The 27,955-nt window shown below is 35.4% G+C and overlaps 1 protein-coding gene across 1 annotated transcript in view; it reads left to right on the top strand.

The window, feature by feature from the left end:
• ABCA13 (ATP binding cassette subfamily A member 13) overlaps positions 1 to 27,955 on the top strand; it is a 503,527-nt gene that overhangs the window by 411,652 nt on the left and 63,920 nt on the right. The window contains exons 57-58 of the mRNA XM_033192140.1: positions 18,876 to 19,026; positions 25,857 to 25,991. Of these exons, the coding sequence (XP_033048031.1) occupies positions 18,876 to 19,026; positions 25,857 to 25,991 (286 nt within the window). The remainder of the gene's footprint in view (positions 1 to 18,875; positions 19,027 to 25,856; positions 25,992 to 27,955) is intronic.

Below are 27,955 nucleotides of genomic sequence, written 5' to 3' on the forward strand. Positions count from 1 at the left end.
CAGGTTGATTCCATAACTTAACTATTGTGAATAGTGCTCCAGTGAGCATGGGAGTACAGCCAGCTCTTCAATGTAATGATTTCAAGCCTTTCAGTTAAATACCCAGAATCAGAATTGCTGGGTCAAATGATACTATATTTTTAGCTTTTTTGAGTGATCTTTATACTTTTCTTTCGTAATGTTTATACTAATACACTTTCCTGATCAATAGTGTATAGGGGTTCCCTTTTCTCCACATCCTCAGCAACACTTGCCTTTTCTCTTTGATAATAGATGTAACAAATGTAAGGTAATATCTCATTGTGTTTTTAATTTGCGTCTCCCTAATGATTAGAGATGTTGAACATTTTTTCATATATCTATTAGCCATTCAGATGTCTTAGTTTTAGAAATGTGTTTCTTGCCCATTTCTTCATCAGATTATTGGTTTTCTTTCTATAGAAAGTTTTTTTGAATTTCTAATATATTTTGGGTATTAATAGCTCATCAGATATATGGCTTACAAATATTTTCTCCCAATCCATAGATTGTCTCTTCATTGTTGTTTTCTTTGATGTGCAGAAGTTTTTTATTTTGATATAATCCCATTTGTCTTTGTTTCTATTGCTTGAGTTTTTGGAGTCACGTCTAAAATATCATTGCCCAGACCAATGTCATGTAGTTTTTTCTCCTATGTTATTTTTTCCTGCTAATGTTATAGATTTGGGTCTTAAGTTTCAATCTGTAATTTATTTTGAATTGAGTTTTGCATATGGCATAAGATAGGTGTCCAATTTCATTCTTTCACAGGCTGTCTTTTCTGAGAGCTTTCTGAATAAGTGTAGAACATGAAAACAGGCCCTGTCTCATGAGCAGCCCCCAGGGTTTGAGGAGCAAAGTGCCCTGTCTTCTGTTTGGAAAGCTTCCTTCCTCTCTGAGCCGGGGTTCAGAGGACATATGAATATGTATGGCGGGGTGGATACAAAGTTTCCCTATCTTTTTTCCTCCATATATCCTCTCTTTATGATTCGAATCTTTATTATGATCTGAACTGCAGTTGTGATAGTTTTTGGTTGTTTGTTTTAGTGCCAGTCTTCACTTCTGTCTTGTAACTATTAGGATACCTTCTAAGGTTATTATTATACTGCTTTTTTGTGGGCTGAGTTTTTGTTTAATTCTATGGGCATTTTAGGGAAATATTAGAAATGTCATTCCTTAATTACATCTAAGGTTGGAAGTTAGAGCTTTGGTTTTGAATAATAAATCCGATAAGGTAAAGTGTGTATCACCATGGGCAAAAACCCTTCTTTTCTTCAGATATCTAGGCAAGGGATCATGGGGAATGAAACAAAGAAAAGAGCTGAGGAGTTAAAGAAACAGAAATGAAATATGCAAACATGGATTGGATACCATAGAACCATAAATCTTGACCAGGGGCCTTGAAAAAAATAGAATCAAATATAATTTTGAAGTAGAGATGCTTGAGTCACGAGTTTTTGAAGAGTGACATGTTAATAAGCAACACAGAATATTAAAAAGGAACCACTGGGGGACAAGACGCTGTCTTTACTTTTAGATGTTATTATTTTATTTTTTGGTGTTTGTTACATGTTCAAAGATACAATGCATCCTGAAACTGACAGGCATAAAGTTGTGATTTTGATATAATTTGTTACCTGTGAATACAGTAGATGATTCACAAAATTATGTAGTACAAATAATATAAACATTTGGTATCATCCTCTGTAATGATGCTAATATATTGTGATTTCCAAAAAGAATGACGATACCTTATAGTTTTGAGTTATTACATATATGTATGTGTGTGTATATATAGATATATATGGCTGTGTATCTACATATATATTATGTGTATACATATATATATATGTCTTGTGATATTGCTTTAGCATTTGCATTTGGCATGATGATTTTAAATATTTTTAAATATGCAATGCATGTTCATGGTATAAATATCCAGGCTATAAAAAGGTACAGTCAAGGTGTGTCAAAGGCACTGAAAGGTATAGTTTTCCCCAGTCATGCAGCATTTCTCTTCACAGATGTCTTGTTTAGTTTTGTGCACCTTCTATGTGTCGATTTGTGTTACAGTGAGGAGGTTGTGAGAAGGAGTTGTTCTTCAGCACATTCTTTTCAGTTTCTAAATATTAATTGGTCATTGTTTGCTGGTCTGTGAGGTCAGTTTGGGTTATTTATATTTCCTGAAGAAGGAGAAGGTTAAAGGCTAGGGTGGAAAAGAATTCGGTACGTAGTCAGAGTAGGGAAATGTGTCATTAAGGTTTTCCCTCGCTCTTCCCATAATGAGGTCTCAGCAGAGATGATGAAGGGCTCAGAGGAAGAGAGAAGAATGAAGTCACCTGCCTAGAAATGCCAATACGTGTAAAAGCATGACTGGCCAAAGGAGACTGAGACCTTGACTGGGACTTCTTTTAGAGACTCAGTGTGTTGGCCATGCACCAGTTCTCATAGAGAAAGGGCAACTTTCCCCCGTGAGGCCTGTCAGGTACAGATTTTGTAATGGCCTGTGGTCAGGCCTGAAAAGCTGCATAAGTCTTTAACTGAAAGCAAGACTCCTCACATCCCCCTAACCCCAACCACATTTAATTATATCCATGTATGGTCTAGCTTTTGTTGTTTTTGTTTACTGCTGTGTGTGTGTGTGTGTGTGTGTGTGTGTGTGTGTGTGTTTTGCATGGTTTCATCTTTCTTCCTATAATTTGGAGGATTTCTTTTTTTTTTTTTTTTTTTTTTTTTTTGAGACGGAGTCTCGCTCTGTCTCCCGGCTGGAGTGCAGTGGCCGGATCTCAGCTCACTGCAAGCTAATTTGGAGGATTTCTAGCCTGTGTTTAGCTTCTCTGGTTTCCTCTACAAATATAACTCTATATAATGCTTGGTTTCCTACTTCTTTACAGGGACTATATTAACTCCTCAGTGTAAACAATAGCAAAGTTATTTAGTATGTCCCTAATTCCACATGTCATCTCCTCTCTTTCTTTTTGAATAGATCTCCTTTCGTCTTTTTCCCTCCAGCTTTTTTCTTTTGGAAAAGCATCATGGCATGAAACTAGAAGTGAGACTTGGACCCACAGCCAGAGGTTCTGGGTGCAACACATCTCTCAAATCTATACTAGCACATTGATTTGGTCCAATGTAACTATCATATATGGTCCTGAATTCTGTCCCCTTTAAATTTATAAAATAATAATAACCTCAATTTTTGCATGTCTTTTTTTTTGAGGTAAAATACATTAGAATCTCCAAAAGACACTGATGGGTTAAAAGAATGATATAAAATTGAGGCATTATCATCTTACGGCTACTGGTTATCAACAGTTTATTAACAAAAAAAGAAGCTCTTTTTTTCTGATAGCTCTAGTTTCAACTTTTTTTTTTAATAATAATGATTCTTAATATGTTTTGACACATAATATAGTAAAGTAACCTGTGCTCACATAGGAATTTTTTTAAATATCTCTTTAGGAAAATAAAAATCTTAGTAAGTTTACCTTCCCTTGCTTAAATATCTAAAAATATCAATCAGGTAGAGAATAGTTGTACTAACATTCTCAATCTTTCAATCTCTTGTAAATAGCAAAGTTGTGGTATTTCTTTTTATAAAAATTTCTTATTAATTAAAAAGTTAAATAGATTAGAAAATACATCAGAAAAATTTGAAATACTAAAGTTTAAAAACCCTTTCTGACATCATCTATTATGGAATTAATAACACATTTAAAATTTTTGAGTCTACATATATTTGGAAAATAATACAAATATGTGTAAGCTATATTACAGACAATTTTTATGTGAATTAATGGCTCTCATATTTACTATCCAGATTCTGTAAAACTTAACAATGACTTGCTTGATCTCTAACACTAACTTTGTGGAAGAATTAGATTTGGCAAAGGCGTTCTAGGAAAACTGGAACTGTGCGGTTTTCTGAATAGTTTTTAAAACTGAGCCTGTGTGTGTCATAAATTAAGACATCAAATGAAAGAAACATTAAATGAAAAGTCTGAGTGACTGTGGAACAGGTGATAAACATGAGTCACCATTTGTTCTTTAAAAACATGTCTTTGATATATTAGTCGCTTCCTCCAATAAATTATTAAGTGGGAAGATTGGCAGCTGCTATGAACAGAGAATGTGTGTAGTTTTATGAGCTTTCCTTTTTTTTTTTTTTTTTTTTTGCCAGAAGTTTATAACGTTTTCTTCATGGGCAAGAACAAAAAAAAAAAAAAAAACTCAAGACTATGAAAATATAATTGTGTGTTAATTTTTCTGTTTTGAAAAGATGTAACTTAATCAGATTTTTGACGTCTCCCTTAGCCAAGTACAAAGGAAGAAAATGAATAAAAATCATTACTGAAGTCCCTAAATGAATGACTGTATTGTCTTACGTTGCAATTGTACTGATGTTTAAATACCAATCTGAAATACGTGAGGGAACTTCAACTTGTATTAGATGGTTAAATAGGTGTGTGTGTGTGTGTGTGTGTGTGTGTGCGTGTGTGTGTGTATCTTTAAACCGGTGTAATAAACTTATTCTACCTTTCAAAGAAGAAGGTAAGGCTAGGCATGGTGGCTCATGCCTGTAATCCCAGTACCCAGACTCCATCTCAAACAAAACAAAACAAAACAAAACAACAAAACAAAACATATTCCTGATTCATATGTAAGAAACAAATCAGGATGAAAGCATCGTAATCTTTCTAAAACAATGTCAAACTGTCATGGAGTGTGCGCTCCCTGAAGCTGCCTTTGGATTCAGTTTCTGGTTTTCATCACAGGCTCAGGGCCTTCTCCTAACAAACACATGGCCCATGTTCAAGATCCAACAAGACCAGCAGACAGGAGCCTGTGACGTTCCTGTTAACACACAGAAACAATTCAGATATTCAGGATCCAGTCACTTGATGAAAGGGCGGGTGGTAAATTGGGGGTTAACCTTGCAATAAAGTATGGACAGTGGCAGTAGAAAATCCAGCAGTTTGGAAGCAAATGAATTTAAAATACTATCTGGAATGCAAATCAAATCCTGACCATTGAACTGTTCTTTCTTGACTCTCATTGACCTACTTTCACAGTTTACAGACGGCTGATAATATAAGGAAATTAAATGCCTGCAGTGAGAAAGTTCTTGATCTGGCAAAGACCCCTTAGAGTGCTCCAAACATTTTATTTAATTTCCAAAATTTCTTGACCTGTTATGTCATTAAATAAAGGGGGAGAAACAGCTAGTCAGCATACATCATGATAAAAGCCACTTGAAGCTCACTTTTGTGTCCGACCCAGCACTAAAAAATGTCTTGCCTTTCTAAGTGGTCCTGAAGTATAAAGCATACAGTTATGACTTTCACTGCTAGGTTGAGATAACTGAAATGCAAGTGCATGGAAACTGTAAAATGGATGTGAGCGTTTTCTAGTAATATCAATATGATTGACAGTGATTTTGATTAAGGAGGTGTTGGTTAGCATCTCACAGAGATAGATTAGAAGATTTATATAGATGAACTCACTTCTTTTAGGTCAGTCAGAATGAGCTCTGGTTTAGATAATAAACTCTTGCCTTGCTGAAAAGCTTTATTAGCATATGACCTCCTTTTGTATGCAAATCTGCATAAGGCTGTACCCACTCAGTGCTTTCCATCTGGATTATAAGAAGACACCATGGAAAATGGGTCCTGTTCACTTAAACTTAGTTGTGACGTTGGTCTTCGTAGATCCTTATTTTCCCCAAAAATTTACATAAAGAAATTTAGCTATTCACAGAGCAGCAGGTATTTAAGCTAATAAAATAGAGCATGGGAAATCACAGTACAGTTTGACTTAACATGTCTTCAAAATGCTATTTGAGTACTGACCTCTACTGTGGTTTAGCACACTCTGGATCCTCTCTGCAAACATTCTACCAAACTGCTTATAGTGATAGACATCACTGCTTAATAAAATCTAAAGCATTAATAGATACGCTGTGTGCAAAAGTTGAGTGAGGTGATTTCCACTAGCTGCAAAGCAAATGCAACCGTTTTAATTGTACAGTACGCAGAAGATACCCTGCTCTGAAAGTGGAAGAAAAGGTTCTTCATTTGTTTTCATTATGAAGTCATGCCCTTAGTTTAAAAATTAACCTAAGTAATTAAAAATTAGGCAGCTATCTTTGAACTGGATGATGGCTTGCTTTGAAGGCAGAAAGACCTTTTCCACTGTTGAATCCCTGTGTTCTCAGAGTGCTGTTTTTCCTGTTTTGAAGTTGAAAGATACTGAGTAGAAAAAACGAGTACGGGCCTTGGGCAGCACAGAGGCTGGAAGGATGCAGGGGTAATTGGACAATGCAAAGAATATTTGAATATGTATTCCATATCTTTACATGTTTTAGAACATTTAAAATATATATTGTATGTCTTTAAATTGTTAAAGAGCTCACTGAGATTGGGGAGTAGTAGTTAGGAGACCATTCAAACACATTCTAGCAGAACTTATATAAAGACTTTTTAAACATGAACATTTGTGCTAGGTGATTTATTAATTAATGTGTGAAGATTACCAACAGTTTTAAAAATATCAACTTAAGCATTGAGATATATAATACTCATAAATCATAAATATATGGGTTGATGAACTTTTATAATATTAGCATATGTGTAACTATCATCAGGAGAGAGACCTTTGGCAGACCCCAAGAAACTCCCTTCATGGCCCTATCTAAACCAAAGATAAACACTGTTCTGGCTTTTATTACCATAGGTTAGTTTTACTTGTTTGTGAATTTTATATAAATGGGATCATACAGTTTATATTTTTACATGAGTGATTTTTTTCTATAAAACCATATTTGTAAAATGCATCCATATTATCACATGTTGCAATAGTTTTATTGTTATTAATGATGACAGATATTTGTTGTGAACAATTCCTGATACACATATGAATGAAATTGCCTCCATAGAGCATGTGCGTGTTTCGCTTTTGTAAATACTGGTAGTGTTTTGGTTAACTGAGATATAATTCCCATACCATCAAACTTACAGTTTTTTAAATGTAACAATTCAGTGATTTTTTACCATATTCATAAAGCCATACAATGATTTCCACTAACTCGAGAACATTTTCATTACTTTGTAAAGAAACCCTATACCAATTAGCAATCATTCCCCATTGCTTCCCCCTAGTGTCAACCATTAATCTACTTTCTATCCCTATGGATTTGAGTATCCTGGAAATTCCATATAAATAGGTTCATACAATAATTTCCTTTTATCTCAAATTCTTTTACTGTTTTTTCATAAACGGCTATTGAGTTTTGTCAAATTCTTTTATCTGTGTTTAATGAGATGTGTGGTTTTTGCACTTTGTTCTATTAACATGATATAGATGATTGGTAGACTCAACAAATGATTAATTTTATATATTAAACTAACTTTGCATTCCTGGAATAAATTACACTTGAGCATAGTGCCTACTTCTCTTTATATGGGCTGGATTTGATTTACTTGTATTTTGTTGAGGATTTTTAAACATCTATTTATAAGAAATACTGTTATATAGCTTTCTGTCATGTCTTTAGTTGTGGTATCTGGATGATACTGACCTTATGTAATTAGCTTGGGAATGTTTTTTTCTCTTCTACTTTTTGAAACAGTCTAGAAGCATTAGTGTTAATTCATCTTTAAATATTTGGTAGAACTCACCAGTGAAACCATTTGGTACTGGGCTTTTATTTATGAAAAGGTTTTTTGGCATTGTTTCTATTGTTTTTATTATTATTATTACTAATTCAGTATCTTCACTTGTGGATCTGTTTAGATTTTCTTTTTCTCATTTGGTCACTTTCAGTATTTTCTGTCTTTCTAGGAATTTGTCCATGTTATCTAAATTTCTTAGGAGTTTGGCATATGAACATTTAGACTATTAAACAATTTTCCATTTCTTTAAGATTGGTAGAAATGTTTTATTTCTGATTTTAGTAATTTTAATATTCTTGTTCCCTTTTTTTGGTCAGTGTAGCTATGAGTTTGTAGATTTCAATGACCTTAATCAAGTTTTGATTCTGATTATTTTCTCTATTATTTTTCTTCCCTATTTTATTTATTTCTGCTCAAATCATTATTATTTTTTTCATTCTGTTTTCTTTATGTTTAGTTTGCTTTAGTTTTTCTAATTTCTTAATGTAAATGGCTAGGTTATTTTTCTGACATCTACTTTTTTAAAGAATAATACAGCTATTACAGCTATATCTTTCTCTTTATGCACCTTTTCAGCTGAATACCATGTTTCGGTATGTTGTGTTTTTGTTTTCATTCATCTCAAAGTATTTTCTAATTTTCCTTTTGATTTCTTCTTTGACCCATTGGTTATGAAGGTATATGTTGTTTAATTTCTACACATTTGGGATTTCCTAAAGATTGCTTCTGTATTGATTTTTAATTTTAGCCTATTGTAGTCAAAGAACATACTTTGTATGATTCCAGTTCTTTTCATTTATTGAGGTTTTTTTTTTTTTTTTTTTTTTTTCTGACAGAGTGTTGCTGTTTCACTCATGCTGGAGTACAGTGGCATGATCTTGGCTCACTGCAACCTCCACCTCTTGTGTTCTAGTGATTCTCCTGCCTCAGCCTTCCAAGTAGCTGGGATTACAGGCATCTGCCACCATGCCTGGCTAATTTTTGCATTTTTGGTAGAGAGTGTTTTTCACCATGTTGGGCAGGCTGGTCTTGAACTCCTGACCTAAAATGGTCCGCCCACCTTGGTCTCCCAAAGTGCTAGAATTACAGGTTTGTGCCACTGTACCCAGCTAATAAGGCTTTTTTGTTTGTTTGTTTAATAGCCAAACACTTGTTCTATTCTGGAGAATTGCTTCTATATACATTTGAGAAGAATGTTTATTCTGCTGTTTTGGGCTGGAGAGTTCTAAGTCTCTATAGTCAGCTAGTTCTAGTTATCTTGTATTGTTCCAATCTCCTATATTTTTGTTAATCTTCTAGCACAGTTAGTCTATTAAATATTGAATATGGTGTATTGAACTTGTTATTATTGTTGAATTGTCTATTTCTCCCTTTAATGCTGTCAGCATTTGCTTTGTGTGTTGTGAGGCTCTGTTCTTAATTTCATATGTTTTTATGATTAGTTTGTCTTCCTGAGGAATTTACCCTTTTATTGTTATAAGATGTGTCTCTTTGTTTTTAGTAACAATATTTTCTTCAAGTCTATTCTGTTATATATTAGTAGTGTCACCTCAGCTGTCTTTTGGATACTGGTTTCATTGTATATCTTTTTGCATCCTTTTATTTTCAAACTATTTGTGACTTTGATTCTAAAGTGTATATTTTATAGACAGCATATAGTTGGATAATTAAAAAATATCCATTCTGCCAATCTGTGAATTGGTTAAATGGTAGAATTAATTGATAATTATGTGGTAATTACATTAAATGTAAATGAGCTAAATAATCTAATTACTGAGATGGTAGAATTGGTTTCCACCATTTTACTATTTGCTTTCTATATTTCCTCTATATTTTTCATTCCTCTGTTCTTCTATTGCTGCCATCTTTTGTGCTAAATAAGTATTTTCTAAAATACCACTTAAAGTCCTTATTGTGTTTTTTGCTATACATATTTTTGAGTTATGTTCTTAGCGATTTTCCTGGGGATTGTAACTAACATATTGAGTTAAAATTCTCTAATTTATATTAATACCAATTTAATTTCAATAGTTTATAAAATTGCATTTCTATATAACTCCTCTCCCATTTATGCTATTATTATTACAAATTACATTTTTAGAGATTGTGTGCTCATCAGGGTTGATTACATTTATCTTGTCATTTATATTTCTTTATATGGTAATCTTAACCAGTGCTTTTTATTTTATTTCATTATATGGATTCATGTTACTGTTAGTACTTTTCATTTCAGCATTTGGTAATTTTGAGGCAGTTATACTGTCAACAAACTCTCTCGGTTTTGGTGAGCTGTGAATATCTTAATCTCATTAAATTTTGAAAGATAGTAATTTCTTCTTTACTGTAGAATTCTAGGCTAGCTTTTTTTTTTTTTTTTTTTTTTTTGCTTTTAACCTCTCAACACTTTGTGCATGCCATCCTATTGTGTTCTGGCCTCTATGGTGTCTGTTAAGAAAGCAACTATTAACCTTCATGGAGATTCTTTGTACATTGTGAGTCACTTCTCTCATTGCCATCATGATTTTCCCTTTGTCTGAAGTCTTTGACAGTTTGATTATGATTTGTCTAGGTATAGATTCTTTTGTATATACTATACAGATAAGGATCTCATTCCTGAATATATACAACATTATTATTTTCTTTCAATCTTTATAACTTTCTTTTTCTTGCCTTACTGGACTGGCCAGCACTGGCGTTATAATGTTGAATAGAAGAGGTGGTAATGGGGACCTTTCGTTTTTGATATGAAGGGCAAAACTTTAAATATTTTATGATTAACAGAGGTTGGGTGTAGTGGCTCATGTCTGTAGTCCCAGCACTGTGGGAGGCCGAGGTAGGTCGATCACTTAAGGTTAGGAGTTCAATACCAGCCTGCCCAATGTGGCAAAACCCCATCTCTACTAAAAATACCAAAAAATTAGCTGGACCTGGTGGCACACACATGTAATCCCAGCTACTTGAGAGGCTGAGGCATGAGAATCACTTGAATCCTGGAGACAGAGGTTGCAGTGAGCCGAGATCATGCCACTGCATTCCAGCCTGGGTGATGGAGTGAAAGTTTGTCTAAAATAAAATAAAATAAATAAATATTTTATTAAACATAAATATATAGCTTCTATTGTCTTGGCATACATTTTAAAATCAGATTAAGAAAGTTCTTCTATATTTTCCTTTCTAGCTTGTAAAGTTTTTTTTTTTCAATTTTTGACTTTTGTTTATTTTTATAAAGAATATATTTAGAGACAGGGTCTTGCTCTGTCACCCAGGCTCGAGTACAGTAGCATGATCATAGCTCACCATAGCCTCAAACATCTGGGCTCAAGTAATCTTTCTTCTTCAGCCTTCTGGCAGGTGGGACTACATGCCCAGCTGTTTTTATAAGCAATAATTTTAACATTTTACTGACTATTTTTTCTCACCTTTTCTTTATACTCTTAGTATACTATGTTACATTAAATGATTTTTAAATTTTATTTTAAAAATATTGAATTCATGGATAAAGTTGACTTGGTCAAAATTTCATACCCCTTTTATATATCACTTGATTTAATTGGGTAATAGTTGCTAAAATTTTGTGATGATTATTATATGAAATTATCTTGTGAATTTTACTTACTGTAACACATTTGCAGGTTTAATTGTCAAGGAATAATGGTCTCAGTAAGTAACTTGAAAATTGTTTTCAGTCTGTTTTCTAGAGTAGTGTATGATCCATGTAATTTTTACATAGCTATTTCAAAGAATGTCCTAATGAATGCATTTGGGTCTAAATTTATCAAAACAATTTTAATTAATGATTCAATTTCTTTTTACATTTAGAAATTTTTAGGTTTTCTATTTCCTCCTTTTCTTGGTATATTGCATTTTAAGGGATTTTTCTATTCCATCTAAATTATTCCATTTCTATGCAGAAGTTTGGTGCATAATATACTAAAATGTTATTTTTAATACCTATCTTAAGTGATGTTGTTAGTATTACTGATTTTGATATTTTGTATCAAATTGTATTAATATTACTATTCATTACTATGTTTAAAGTACTCTATTACTGTCTTAATTTTGCTTATTATAACTTTCCAGTTCTAAAATTTTTATTCAATTTTTTAAATTGATTTCAGTTTTCTGGTAAAATTCACCTTTTTTTCCTCTTTTTTGCTCATTTATTAATTAAACTATGTTAAAATCTATGTCTGATAACTCCAATATCTATATCACTTGTGGATTTATTTTCATTTTATTTGTTTTTATCATAGTTTTTATTTATTTTTATTTATTTATTTATTTTAGTGGTATTCCTGGTATATTCATTTGCTAGGACTACTGTAAAAATATACCTCTGGCCGGGTGCAGTGGCTCATGCTTGTAATCCCAGTGCTCTGGGAGGTTAAGGTGGGAGGATCATTTGAGGCTAGGAGTTTGAGACCAGCCTGGACAACATAGCGAGACTCCATCTCTACAAAACAGAAACAAACCAAAACAACAACAAAAACATTTAATTAGCCAGGTCTGATGGTAAGGTGCATGTACGTAGTCTGAGCTACTTGGGAGGCTGAGGTGGGAGGATTGTTGGAGCCCAGAAGTTAGAGGCTGCAGTAAGCTATGATTGCGCCACTGCACTCCAGCCTCAGCTACAGGGTGAAACTCCATCTCAAAGCAACAACAGCATGAATGACAACAAAACACAAACTTAGTGGCTTAAACTAGGAAAACTTATTGTCTCATGGTTCTAGAGGCTTGAACTCTGAGATCAAACTGTTGCCAGTATTAGTTCCTTCTGACTGCTGTCGGGGAGGGCTCTGCTACAGGCCTGTCTCCTTGGCTTATACATGGCCATCTTCTCTCTGTTTGTTTACATAGTCTTCCCTCTATGTATGTGTCTGTGTCCACATTTTCCCTTTTCGAAGGACATCAGTCATACCAGATTAGAGCCCACCATAGTAGCCTCATTTAAATTTGATTTTTTCTTTGACATTTTATCTTCAAATAAGGTCATATTCCAAGGGACGGGGAGTTAGGGCTCCAACATTATTATTATTATTACTATTATTTTGGATGGGACACAATTCAACTCATAACAACTGATAAAGTTTGATTGAATGAAAACATTTAGAGTCTCTGGATGATTCTGTTTTCCTTCAAAGAAAATTCTCTTTAGCTTTGATATGGAATTATAACATATGAAATTATCTCAGCAAACTCATCTAAAATCATTTAAATACATTTTTAAAAGGGCTTGTCTATTTGTACATTTCTGGAGGCTTCACTGTTCAATGGCCCTGATTGAGAGCCATGTTTGTTTGCCAGAGTCCTGACACCTGAATGTCTGCTTAATGACAGTTTCTGTTATCCCAGTTGGTTATTCCAGGTTTGTTATAAACTTGGTAGGTTTACTTACTTTTTAGATTCTTAGAGTTGTGTCTTGATTTTCCTCTTCAATTATAGACCTGCATTGCTCATACATTAATGAACATCTCAAGCATGAGACACCTAGAGTTACAGAGGTTTTCTTACTTTCTTCCCCCTGGGATATTGGCCTCTCAAGTCCTACCTGCTCTGGTAGCCCTGAATCTCAATTTTTATGTCTTCCAAAGACTAATAACAGCTTTTCTTAGCTCCTCTGCCTTTTAGCAGTCACTTTCTCCACAGTATCATTACTTCTTCTTCCTTATTTTATATGTGTGGCTAATACTTCAAGGAAAAACAAACAAAACACATGTCTCCTCTCAGTGAGTTTTTCTTCTTTTTGGGGTTTGAATCTTTAATTCCTAGTCTTTAAATAGATTTTTCTGCATTTTATCCAGCTGTTCCATTGTTTTATGGGCTATTGAAAACAACTCCCATTTTAGCATCAATTTTGATAATAAAGCACAAGGATAATACAGCACATGGATGGTATATTTGAAGCCACAGATAATATATACATTAACCTTTACAAATATTCCCCTATCCCAAAAACACTTGAAACTTGAGTTTCCAGTAGACATTTTTTTTTTTTTTTTACATAACACATATAAACATTTTCTGGTACATACTTACACTTAACATTTATTCATTGTTTATCTGAATTACAAATTTAAGTGGATGTTTTGTATTTTTTTCTGGCAATCTTGCTTTCTTTAGAAGAATGAATAAACAATAATACATCGGAATAATTACGGTACAAAAACTGATTGGAGCACTATGGAAAGACTGTAACTAAAAATTATACATGGATTTTTTATTATTTAAATATAAGGGAACGCTTTTTTAAAAGTTGATACTCTGAACACTTAAAAGTTAAAATTTTATGACACAAATGTGGAAACTGTCATGACAAATATACTAGCTGAATTTGAAAGACAGGAGAATATGGATGTAATAGAAACTGATGTAAAGGAAATTAAGTACCCAGTAGATCTTAAATTCTGTTTTCTCTTATATTTATCACATACAATAGAATTAAAGGTGCAGAATATTAAATTAGTGCTGCCAGTGATAAACCTGAGAAATTGTTTCATGGTGTACATAGAAGCCATTGACTTGGTGAGTAAGAGAATGGTAGACAATGCGCAAGATGGAGAGATTCATTTAAAATGTATAGCTTTTCCTGTGGGGCAGAGATATGGAACATGAAAAAAATGAAACAAAAACTACTGAAAAAGGTACTGAGTTGTGGTTTTTGGTACAATATTTAAAGAGCTTGTAAGTTGTCACTTTCATTTTCACAACAGGAAAATACCTTAAAAGCTAAAAATTATCAACTCTTCTTAGAGCCATCAGAGACTTGAGGTCACAGAGCAAACTGCTACCCCATACTGCACAGACAGTCAGGGGACCCCCTACACCCATGGGTTCATATCCTTGGATTCAACTAACTGCACTGCAAAATATTCAGAAAAAAGGGGATGATTCTGTCTGTACTGAACATGTGCAGACCTTTTCTGTTGTTAATATTCCCTAAAAAATACAGCATAAGCACTGTTTTTATGGCATTTACAATGTATTGTGTATTATATGTCATCAAGAAATTATTTAAAGTATTTGGGAAGATGTATGTAGGTTATAAGCAGATACTACACTATTTTATATAAAGGACTTGAGCATCCGTGGAGTTTTAGTGTCCAAGGAGAGTCCTAGACCCATCCTCTATGGATACTGAAAATACTATAATAGAAGGAAGCCCAGGACTGTGAATCAGGAGACCTAGAAGCAGAAGTCACCAGATGGAGCCAGGATCAGTAGGAACACATCAACTGTAATCAAAAAGCGATGTAGGCTCAGTGTGGACTAACTTGAAAGTAGCCTTGGGGGCTCCTCACTGGTGAGTATTACCTATAGGAGCCCTACCAGATTCTCAGTGTGAAGACTGGGGAAAAAATCCCTTTGTGCTTTCAGCAGGAAGTAATTATACGAAAATATGCCCAGACCTCTCTGTAAGGCTTAGAAAGACCAGCCCTAAGGGGAAGCTGTTTTTCCAAAGCCTAACTGACCTGGGAAAAGGGGAATGCCCAGATCAGGCACTAGAAGACTGAGACATGATTGTGAGAATAGACAACTCTTCACCTCAACCAGCTCCTCACCACCACTTCGGTGGAGCTCCTGTGTAATAACCAAGGACTATAAGAACTACAAGCCTCAGACTCTAAGATGGAATCTCTAGGCAAACTCAAAGACAATTGGATATAAACCCAAGGACACTAGAACTGACACCACTGAGACAGCCACCAGTAAGCACAACATAACTTCTTGTCAGATAAACTCAAACCTCACAGTAAAATCCCAAATGCAGCTTAACAGTAAAGGAACAGACATCATTCAAACTATGCTGTCAAACCACAATGGAATTAAACTAGAAATAAAAAATAGAAGGATAGCTTTAGACATCCCCAAATATTTGGAGATTAAACAACATATTTCTGGGTAACACATAGGTCAGAGAAATCAGAAAGGAAATTACAAAAATTAAACTTAAATGAAAATGAAATTTAAACCTATCACAGTTTGTGGGATACAGCTAAAGTGATGCTTAAAGGAAAATTTATGGAATTTAATGCATCTATTAGAAAAGATGAGAGACTAAAATAGATAATCTAAGCTTATACCTTACTAAACTAGAGGAAGAGGAGCAAACTAAATTGAAAGTAAGCAGAAGAAAAGAAATGATACAAATCGGTGGAGAAATCAATACAATTGTAAAAAGGAAAATAATAGAGAAAAATCAATGAAACTAAAAGCTGAAATCAATGAACTAAAAGATAAATAAAATTGATCAACTCCTAGTGAGATTACCGACAAAAAAAGAAAATACAAATTATTAATATCAAAAATCAAAGATGTCATTCTTACTAATCTCATGAACATTAAAATATTAATAAGGAAATATTTTGAGCAACTCTATGCCCACATCTTGAATAACTTACTTCAAATGGGCCAATTCCCTAAATACACGATTTACCCAAACACATGCAATGAGAAATAGACAATCCAAATAGGTATATATCAATGAAAGAAATTGAATCAATAACTAATGACCATAAAAGCAAAAGCACTGGACTTAGGTGGTCTCACTGGTGAGTTCTACCATTTAAGAAAGAAATGATATCAATTTACTAAAATGTCCTTTGAAAATAGATACAGAACAAATATGGTTTAACTGTTTTTATGAGGCCAGGATTACCAAAATACTGAAATCAGACAAGGACATTACAAGAAAGGAAAACTATAGCTTAGTGTCTCTTATGAATATACATGCAAAAATTCTCAACAAAGTATCAAATTGAATCTAACAATGTATGAAAAGAATTATATACTATGACAAAGAAGGATTTATTCCAGATAGGCAAGGTTCATTCAATTTTTGAAAATCAATTAATATAATCAATTACATCAGCAGAATAAAAGGAAAAAATAGTTTGATCCTATTAACAGATGCATAAAAAAATTTTTCACAAAAGTAACACTCATTCATGATACTAACTCTCAGCCAACTAGGAACAGAAAGGAAATTCCTTAACTTGATAAAGAACACTGACAATAAACCTTCAAGTAATATCGTACTAAACCATGAGAAGCTAGATACCTTTCTCCTAAATTTGGGAACAAGACGAGGATGTCCTCACTCTCCATTCTTATCTCAATACTCTGCAGGCAAGCAGTCCTACATAATGCAATAAGAGCAGAAAAGGGACTTAAACTCACACAGATTGGGAAGGAATAAATAAGACTGTTATTGTTTGTAGATGACATGATTATATATGTAGAAACTCCCAAAGAATTGTCAAAAAAAAAATGCTCCTAGAACTGATAAACATTTATATCAAGGTTTCAGGATACAACGTTAATATAGAAAAGTCATATGTTTCCCTATATGTCTACAATGAATAATTGGAATTTGAAATTTTAAAAACATATCATTTACATTAACAATACCCAAAATGGAATACTTAGCTATAAATCTAACAAATTACATGAGGAAAACTACAAAATCCTAATGAAATAAATGGAAAAAAGCTCCAAATAAATAGATATTCCATGTTTTGGGGTAGAAAGATTTAATATCAACAAGATGTTGGTTCTTCCCAACTTGAATGTTAGGTTTAACACAACCCCAATCAAAGTCCCAGTGTTACTTTGTGGATATTAACAAACTGATTTTCAAGTACATGTGGAAAGACAAAAGATCCATGATAGGCAACACAGTATGGAAGAAAAACAAAGTTTGAAGACTGACATTACCTGACTTTAAGACTTACGTAAAGGCTCAGTAACTTCAAGAGATAGCCCCACACCAATACAGTCAACTGATATATGAGAAGAGAACAAAGGCAATCATGTGGGAAAATCGGCATCTTTGCAACAAGTGGTGCCAGAACAAATGGACATCCACATGCCAGACAATGAATCTTGGCACTTAACTTATACCTGTGACAAAAATTAACTCCAAGTGGATCTATGATCTGATTGTAAAATACAGATTATAGAAGTTCTAAAAAATAACATAGGATAAAATCTAGGTGACTTTGGATGTGACAATGTCTTTTTAGATACAATATCAAAAGCATGATCCATAAAAGAAAATGTTGGTAAGTTTGACTTCATTAAAGTATATTTCTGCTCTGCAAAAGACACTGTTAAGAGATTAAAACGTCAGTCCATAGACTGGGAAAAAAATTTTGCAGACCCATGTCTCGTAAAAAACTTGTACACAAAATACATAAAGTTTTGTATACATAAACTTGTATGCAAAATCCTTAAAATTAAACCACAAGAAAACACACAGTTAAAACATGGGTAAAAGATGTGAACAGATGTCTCACCAAAGAAGACAGATGCAAATAAGTTCATGATAAGATGCGCGACATCATGGAGAACGGCAAATTACAGCAACAATGTGATGCATCTCTATACCTAATAGAATGAATAAAATACAAAACACTGACAACACCAAATGTTGACAACAATGTGGAGCAATAGGAACCCTCATTTGCTGCTGAAGAGAATTCAAAATGGTACAACCACTTTGGCAGACAGTTTGGCAGAATCTTATAAAACTCAGTATAGTCTTTCCATCTGATTCAGCAATACATATTAATATAAAAAAAGTTTTATTATGTATGTATGCACAGGAGTTTCACACAAAAAATAAGACTCAAGGAGCTTCCCAGATGATTGAGGCTTATACACTATATGAGGTTAAACAAAGCAAAAGGGATTTGGGGATCCCGGGCAGGGGAGGCCAGCTATGGGAAGATGAGGGGAGGAAATGTATGCTGGATTAGGGTTGTCTCATTACGCAGATAAGAATCTCTCTGGTTCAGAGTTGTCTGGGAAAGTAGCTCTCTTTCTGGTAGGGAGACATCTTTACAAATGGAAATTTCCTTTGTAAATGTGAATTTCCTTTTCAAAAGAAGACAATTTATACTCAATTTTTAGGCAGTTAAGGAGAGGTAAAGAGCTTTTCCTGTGTCTTCTGGTCTTCCTGTGTCTTCAATTGCCTTTAGCTCAAAATAATGCATATGCCAAAGAGGCCTATTTTGGGGTGACTTCTTGTATTCTTCATTTCTCATGAATTGAACCTATTCTTGTGAAATGAAATAATTGTTTTAAACAAACTGCAGTGGACTTGTTATTGATGAGCCACATTTTAAAAATGGGTTGATGCCAGTTTGGGAAGCTCCTGTTCTCAGGCTGTGCTGCTTCTCTCTGCAGGGACGCTGTGGACCTGTCTTGTGCTGGTGCTGCAGGCGTGCTCATTGGCTACTGTCCCCAGCAGGATGCCCTGGACGAGCTGCTGACTGGTTGGGAACATCTCCATTATTACTGTAGCTTACGCGGGATTCCAAGGCAGTGCATCCCTGAGGTAAATTTCCGTGGGGTCTTCTAGATAAAGGGACCCATTGGGGAATGCTTGGTGACCACCTCTGGCTCCAAGGCAGCTCTCTCACCCTGTGAGGAGAAGGAACTGTAGTAGCAGATAAACTTACCTGCAAGAGATTTTCCAATGTGATTATACTGAAGAAAACATTAAATAAATTTGCCTTATTTACATTATATATTTAAACCGCATCTGTGTGAGGCAGTCATGTGGTCAGAGTTAAAACATAAATACATCATTTATAACTTTGTATCCCCCTTGCTCTTTTCTTCCTCTCTAAATGCCTTTTACATTTATTGAACTACTAATTTGTATTCAGGAAGAAATATCACAAACTCTGTATTTTCAGGGCTTATGAAAGAGTGGGCACAAAATATGTGTGGAAACTGGGGGATTGTTGGAAGCAATGACTTCTTGATGAGTGGGCGGACAGAGTCCTACTGCCAGGGGATTCCTTTCTGGGTGGCCTTAGGGGAATGAAGGAGTGGCAGAAACTGCAGACCTCCATACCCCCATCACTGCCTGTGTCAGAAGAGAGGCAGGTGAGCAGCAAGAGAGCAAAAGACAGCTGCCACTTCTTCTGTGCGAGTAGAGGTCAGCGAAGCAGAGCGGACAGCATTGATTGACAGCTCAGGACGTTGTACCGTGAGCCACCAAAATTGCAGTTATTTAAGCACATTTTTACCTTTTCTGCATCTCATTATAGAAAGTCTGGGGTGCGTGCTCCTCAGATTTCTGGATTCTGAACTACAAGCAGAAATAAGTGGCTTATGTGATGCATTTGCAATTAGATTCTGCGGGAGAGGGAACATTCTAGGACTCACAGGAGACAAAACTAATAGCCTTCGCCTTCACTGGTCCATGAACATTCATTCTCTGTTCTGTTTTTATAATGCTTCAGCATTTGTTCTTATTTATGCTTTCTAACTTTAAGTGAAACTAAACAGAATGTCTGCACCTCATTGTAAGGACTCTGGCCCCTTTTCCCATCTCCTGTCTTAATAAAGAAAGGATAACTGACCACCCCACAGAGACCCGCTGGTTGTAGTTAAACAGTTATTGGCATCCGTGACTAATTGTTGGCTCAATTTTTAATCGGTGTTTATCTCTGTCAGCTCCTCCTTGTTAGTTTTTGATGAAAGAGGCGGGTGCTTGGCAAAGGCTTTAAGCTGGCGCTTTTGTTTTTTGAGGGAAACATGCTTATGAAAAAAGCTCTCATTAATGTAGTAAGAGTTGGTGCTTTCTGTCATTCACGGCAATTGTGTCTTGATATTCAGCTGTCTTACAACTTTGTTTTTCTGAATTGTTCTACCAAGAAAAGTTATTTAAATGGTAACCAATTAGGAACTGCCTTCATTTCTTTTATACAACCGTAACTGATTTTGCAGACAGTATTGCTACTTGCTCTTGTTTCTAAGATGTCAGCACACTTTTGCATCTGTTCCCAAAGGAGTTAGCTCCTTTTCTGGAAAAAAATTCTCTCTTCTATATTTTTGGGGGATATTTAAGTTATAGAACAGGCACATCCATTCTGAGGTGCTTATCACAAGGTGTCCAGAAAGAATTATTATAAAAGAATGGAAAACAGTAGTTTTATCTTTCAGTATTTATTCCATGTCAGGTACTGTTCTAAATATTTTACAGCAACCATATGAAGTAGATACTTATTCCCATTTTACAAACTGAGAAATTAGACACAGTTTAATTGAGACACAGAGACACAGGGAAACTGAGACACCAGAGAAATTAGGCCATTTGCCCACGTTCACATGGCTAGTAATTGGCAAGGTTTTGCTTTGAAACCATATAAACCAGTTCCAGGGTACAAGTTCTTGACTAAGACATTACTCTGACATTTATTTTATCCAGGTTATTAGTTCTGTAAGATGGAATGCCTGGTGTATTAACAGTTCAGTCTTATTTTTATACCCCTGGGGTGGCCAAAGAAGTGGAAACTGTGTGGGGTTAGTGCATGACTTCTCCAACATGGAACTCCTCCTGCTGCCTGACTTTCCATTGGGCTGGAGTTGGGCTCAACATGTGCGCCTCACCTCCAGGCTCTCAGAACTCACAGATATGGGGGTAATCTTTAGACACATCTGCTGCTCACCTTAGTTGTTTTCTTCAGGCTGCCATCTATTTTCATTGTAACATGGACAGCCACCATTGTATGTTCTCTGATTCTAGTGGAAGACCCTCTGTGCTTGCTGGGAGGCTCCTTTGTTCAGCCTTACTGTCCCCTCTCCTCCCTCCCCGGGACCCTCAGAGCCCGTGCTGTGGCTGAGCCAGCCCACCTGTGCTCCACTTGCTGGTCATTTCTATGTATGGTCAAATTGCTCACTTCCCCAACCTTTCAAAAGTTTGATGAGGTAAGAATAAGATGCCACTTCATAAAGCTTGAATTTAGGTTCGGCAAGTTAACGTAATGATTTTCAGTTTTCCCATGATTTACACTGCACAGTTTTGTGCAGTGTGTATATTTGAGCCTGAATTTAATTAACCTTGTATAACATGCTATATCAAGTTGTATCACTTGGTTATTACCAGATGATGCAAGAGATGAGGGCTACACAGTCTGGGATGCTAGAGAAAATGTGTAAGAGTCCATCATGCTAGGTAGCTTTAATGTTAGTGTCATACCATAACAAGCAAACAATACTTCTAAATGGGAAGAGATTTGACAAATTCTACGTGTTCATTTTCCCTGGTATAGAAGAGTATGGCCCCTCATCATCTTAGTTTTGTTAATACCTGCACATGCCTCCCAGGGAATATCCCTACTGTGTCTTGCTTCCCCCATCTTCTCTAAAGGCATGACTTTTATCTTTAAGTTTTCTTCCATTCACACAGTCAGTTTAGCTAGAAGGAGCTAGAAATTATAAGATAGTAGGAATGGGGACAGGAGGTCATCTTCAGAGGAAGGGCCAGGATAAACATTTCCATCTGAAATCCTTGGTTTCCTTTCCCTACTTTACTACTCATTTTGATCTTTAATCTCACAGAAAATGTTGACCTGGCCATTATGCATGCTAGTGGAAACATTTTGGCTTTGGAGTCCAACAGATGTATGTGTGAATCTCAGGGCAATTTATTTTGGCTCCAGTGATGTTTATAGAAGTCCTACTATGTGCCAAACATGAATAAGCACTGGGGCTTTGCATCCCAGTGCATATCCCATTGGGATTCATCCCAAAACGAATACATCCCCAAATGAAAGCATCCCAAAACAAATGCATTCCAGTACTTGCCTTAAGTGTGGTACAATTTCTAGAGTTTCATGAGAGAAAAATACCAAACTGCAGAGAGAGATTCTGTGAACTTTTGACATTTTGGAATTTTAGGCAGTATTTTGCCAACCGAGATTGCTAAGGCATTGCTTTTGCCATTACTTTGACAGTATTGCGGAGTGCAGAAAAGACTACAGCAAAATACTTCTTATTAGGCTATTTTCAGTTATTTTCTGACAACATGACATTCAGAAAACATTGGATCAAACTAATACATTTGTTCCTGTATACTCTGGAATCTTTCCTATGGTTAACCAATCCAGAATTTGCAGGCTGCAATATTTAACCTTTTGTGAAACTGGGAAAGCATGACATATGTTTCCTAACTTCATAAAAATGTGCAATAATAATTTGGCAAGTTTATTCAAAATGTAACTTGCATTCTCAGGTGCATTTCTCCAGAACTAAGTGTTTATATTATTATTATTTTATTTCATTTGTCAGTTTATCAGCTTTCATTTATGTATTGCTAATCTTTGAATAACATAGATGAGAGTAACTAAAAATTTCTTTCTAATACATGCACACACACACGTATTTTCATTCTGTTTTTCTTGTAATATTTATAGGTCTAAAAATAACCAAAAAAAAATCAACTTCACAATTTGTCATTTTTGCCAGCCTCCCCACTGTTAGTACAGCAGGTCTCCAAATAACGTTGTTTAGTTCAACATTGTTTCATTACAATGGTGAGAAAAATAAAATTGATTTTCTGCCAGGACTACTGTTTGAGAGGAGTTTGCACGCTCTCCCCATGGCTACGTACATTTTATCCAGGTACACTTGTTTTCTGTCATGTGCCAAAGCTGTGTACCTTAGTTTCTTTGGTGTGTCTAAATTGAGCCCATGTGGGTGAGCACATGTGGACATGTGAGTGCACCCTGTGATAGCATGGAATGCTGTCCAGGGCTGTTACTGCCTTGTGCCCTGAGCTTCCAGGATAGACTCTGACCACCCTCAACCCTGAACTGGAATAATTGGGTAAATCATGTTTTTGTTAATCTTTCACAAATGTATGTGTAGCTCACATTTATTTCAGTGTTTGCTGTTAGAAGTGTTATTTTTATTTGGAAGTTTGGAGATGTTTTTGTGACCAGACACATGACATAGGAACTTTTGTTTCTACTAATCAGCTTATGGTAAAACTGGTTTCATTAAATGTTGATGCAGTTAAAGCAGTCTCCAAGAATATACAGATAACATTAAGTAAGGACTGCATTGACTTTTTCCCGACAGATAAAACTTTCTCACAGGGTCTATCATGCTCTTAGTTTTCTTCTCTTTTATGGGGACATGTGCCTCCTTTTCCAGGAAGTCTTCCTGGTTTCCTTCATCTCTCATTATGAGTGTTTATCTAGCACTGATTTATACTTCTTGGCCATTCTTCTCTGAGAAAAATTTGGATGAAGCTACATTACTACTTCTGTTATCTCTTTAATTCCTGAAATGCCAGCCATTTATATTTCTTCATTTATATGACCCTTCTCTTAATATTTGTGTGTGTTTGCTTGTGAGGAATAAAATGTTTTATTTTGATATTTTAGAATTCACTTAAGTGAATTTTTATTCAACTTGTGATAATTGAAATAATTGGTCTGAATGGAGCCAGGAAAAATGTTGATTCATACAAAACATTCTGGGGAAAATGAGTTTACTTTCAATAAGACCAACTACTGGCCTTGATAAGATTTTCTTAGGCAGATAGGAGGAGATTAAATATTTCATCTTTATGTATCTTTGGGGCCTGGAAATCTGCATTTCCTAGAATTATACTATTTCACCATAAGACCAGTCCTTGACCCTCTTTATTCATCTGCAATATATTTTGAAGTTGTACAAGTAAAACCATATAACAATTTCTGTTGAAAGATTTCATTGGGGGACGTAATGATTATCCTAATATTTGTAGAGGTTCTTAATGCTTCATTATCCTTTATTATCCTGTTATTATCCTAACTTTTATGCACTTGTCAAAAAGAGTATACACATTAGTTTATATTTATTTAGTTATTTGGGATGCACAATTATTAACCCATCTTTTTAGTCCTAAGGAAGTTTTCTCTCTTCTCCTAAATTTGAATTAAAATATGGTCTTGGTCAATTTGGCTAAATGATGATATCTAAAAAATGAATCTATATTAATATTTCTATGGTCATAAGAGTTAAATAAAATTGTTTGCAAAATTTTTAAATTATGCTAAGTTGGAAATGAAAAAGTTGCTTACCTTGGACCCCAAGAAGAATTAATCCAGCATAGGAGACAGACTGGAAGCAGAAAATGTAGTGTGGTACAAATTACAGTGGGAAATGCTAAATAAAAGCATACTATAGACACATAATACACAGAAGAGGTGACACATACAACACACAGAAGAAGTGACAATTATTTTTTCTGATGAGAGATATGGGCTGGGCCTTCTAGGATGTGGGACAAGCTGGCAGGGTGGAAAGCAGGGAAGAATAAAGAAGCTGTGAACCCCAGGCTTTTGGGTACAGTCTGAACTCTCCTGTGGCTGCTGCGGGGGTGAGGTTTGACAAATGCTGCCACCATCCTTGGGACTTGGCAAAGTGGTTTTCAGCAGTTGCAAATAAGAAACATTTCCCACTCCCCTCCCCACTTCTAGTTACTTTATAAACCAAACTCTGAGTTTGCAAACATTAACAATGACTTCTCAATGTGAAAGGGTTATTTCTTTCCCTGTGTTAATATTGAAAATTCCCTCCAGCCATAAAAATGAACAAAATCACATCCTTTGCAGCAGTGTAGATGCAGCTGGAGGCATCATCCTAAGCAAATTAACACCAGAACACCAAACCAAATACATGTGCTCTTATTTATAGCGGGGAGCTTAACATTGGGTACACATGGACACAAACATGGCAGCCGTAGACACGTGGGAATCCAAAAGTGTGGAGGGAGGGCATAAGACAAGGGGTGAAGAACTACCTATTGGGTTCTGTGCTCACTACTTGGGTGATGGATCATTAGAAGCCCAAACCTCAGCATCACACAATATACCCATGTAACAAACCTCCAATTAAAGCATTAATTGGAGGCAACATTTGTCAACAGCTATAATAGACACCCGGAATCTAAAATAATAAAGAAAGTGTTCTACTTCAGTTGTCTTCTCCCTTTAAGTTTTGACACCTCTTTCCATTAGTTTCATTCCTATTTATTTCCTTCTCAGTTTTCTTTTTGGCATACCCGTCCCTGCTCACCTTAACATGGGTATTTATCTGGACCTCCAACCTCGAGTGTGTTTCTTGCCCATCCTGCTCCCTGAAATCTAGATGTGATTATTTTGACCGTCACTTAGATGTCTCCAGCCACAGAAAACTCCCACCTGTTCACTCTCAATTTCTGCCTCTATGGTGAAGGGGGATGTTTCAGGAGATGTACTTGATTGTATGTGTGAAGATGAGCAGGGTTAGTGGGAGGGAGAAGCAGGAGTGAGGACTGAGACCAGGTGTCTGGTGGGCACTTTGGTGAATGCTGGTGTGCACATGCATATTCCTCTCTTCCAGGTTGCTGGAGATCTTATCAGGCGCTTACACCTCGAAGCCCATGTGGACAAACCTGTGGCCACCTACAGTGGGGGAACCAAGCGGAAACTCTCTACAGCTCTGGCCCTGGTGGGGAAACCTGACATTCTTTTATTGGTGAGTAGAGGAATGTCAATGTCTTGGAATAAGACACATATTGCATATTGATTTATAAACTGATTTTAAGAGTTTTTCTGGGAAGTAACTTCAGAACTTGCAAAGCTGGTTCTACAAACTAGTAAACCATTTTGCCATAAGCCAACATTTCCCAAACATCATTTGAATTTTGCAGAAATAAAGCACTTACCTTTTGCTAGATTCACTCATATTCGTCAAACCGAAAATTCTATAAAAATTTTAATTTTAAAACAGTGTTTTAAAAGATTATTAAAATTCATCTGTAATCTGAAAACCATTATGTTTTCCTCTAGAATATTGGTTTTATGTCTTTTTCTCTGTATAGATGTATGTTTATCACAGCAGTAGTGACACCTGTCATGGTGAATCTTGAAGATGGGTGTTGAGAGTGAAGGCTGGCTATGATGTTGAGAGTAGGAAGAAAACTCCAGCAAGAGGGTAGAGTATATGCAATGGTCTTGAGACAAGGTGGTCTGTAATCAGTCTGGGAACTGCAATTAATTTGATTTGAATGAATCAAAGCATTAATTGGAGGCAACAATTGTCAAGAAATGGAGTTAATTGTCCTGCATTTCATAAAACAGCTATAATTGTTAATACAAGTAATGCCATTGAAAGAATAAATAAAGGCTATTGTTACATGCCATAAATTGGATTCTAATCACTAGAGTGCATCTTTGGACTTCACACCAGTAGAGAGCCTGAGGGGTGTCAAAAAGTATGGAAAACAAAACAGATTCCTTTTTTTCTATCTTTCTTCATCACATGAATACACCCTTTCAGTGGGGTAGTAAATGGAAATTGAGAAGGTCTGTGTTAGAAAATGGTCTCATCATTTGCTGGTTGTTTCCTGGAAACTCACTTGAATATTCTTTTTAGGTACTATAAATTTGCTTTTGCAATGTCCAAATTCCTGGACCATTGTATAGTTTCATATTCCGGAATCTGATAATAAAAACTACCATTTGCACAATCCTGAAGTTTACAAATTGCATTTTATTTTCAACACAAGGCGGGATTATGTTCAGTAGTTAACAATATGTGGGCATTCATTACTTTCTATGGAATTTCCCTATGCCCAGCCCCTTACAATGCATCTTCTCAGTTGGATGAAGGGGCCGCTGCTCTATAGCCATGACCTGGTTCACTGCAGACCCTGACATGCTTTTCTTTGATACATCCTTGCTCTCAGCTTTCCGTGGCTGTCCAAACCTGTGGCACAGTGGTCAAGGTGGGGACTCCAGAGTCTGACTGACAAGCATTGAATTTTGCTTCTGCAGCCACCCAACACTTGGCCTTGTATGTTCTATGCCTGCTTTCTTCTCATCTGAAAATTGTCCTGATAATAATGTCTGTCTCATGGAATCATTGAAAGCAGTAAATAAAATAAATTACATTAAGCATATAGCCCAGTATCCAGCAGACGGTAAACCACAGTAGCTACTTGTGACTATGATGATGGTTACCGTTTAGAGCAATAGGTTAAAGAGATTTGTTGCTGGGCCTTTGGAGTTCTCAACAGAGAGACTAGAAGTGACTCTCAGAACTGACATCAAGGAGGGAATCAGGAAAACATAAATTACACATCCAACTCTTGTGCTGAGCATTGCATGATCACACCTTTTATTTACTTATTTTTATAACTAATACACATATATATTGCTTGATTTGCAGAAAAGACTAGATATTTATTTTTCTCTTCGGTGTTTCTCCCCCAACCCCTATTGCTTCCCATCTGTTTCTTTCTTTGGGGGAAGTTTATGACCCTAAGCTCTTAAGATATATGTGTTTAGTACTCCCTGGCTAATAAAAGCACAGAAATACATCTTACAGTTTGGCAAGATTTCTCTAGAAGTGGTTCATATAAGAAATGTTTTGGTGTCTATTGAAGGAGAAAGCTTCAAGTTCTAAGAAATATCATTTTATTTGATGTTGCTAAATAA

This window comes from Trachypithecus francoisi, unplaced genomic scaffold (assembly GCF_009764315.1).
Source record: "Trachypithecus francoisi isolate TF-2019V2 unplaced genomic scaffold, Tfra_2.0 Lachesis_group4, whole genome shotgun sequence".
In the NCBI taxonomy this organism is placed as follows: Eukaryota; Metazoa; Chordata; class Mammalia; order Primates; family Cercopithecidae; genus Trachypithecus; species Trachypithecus francoisi.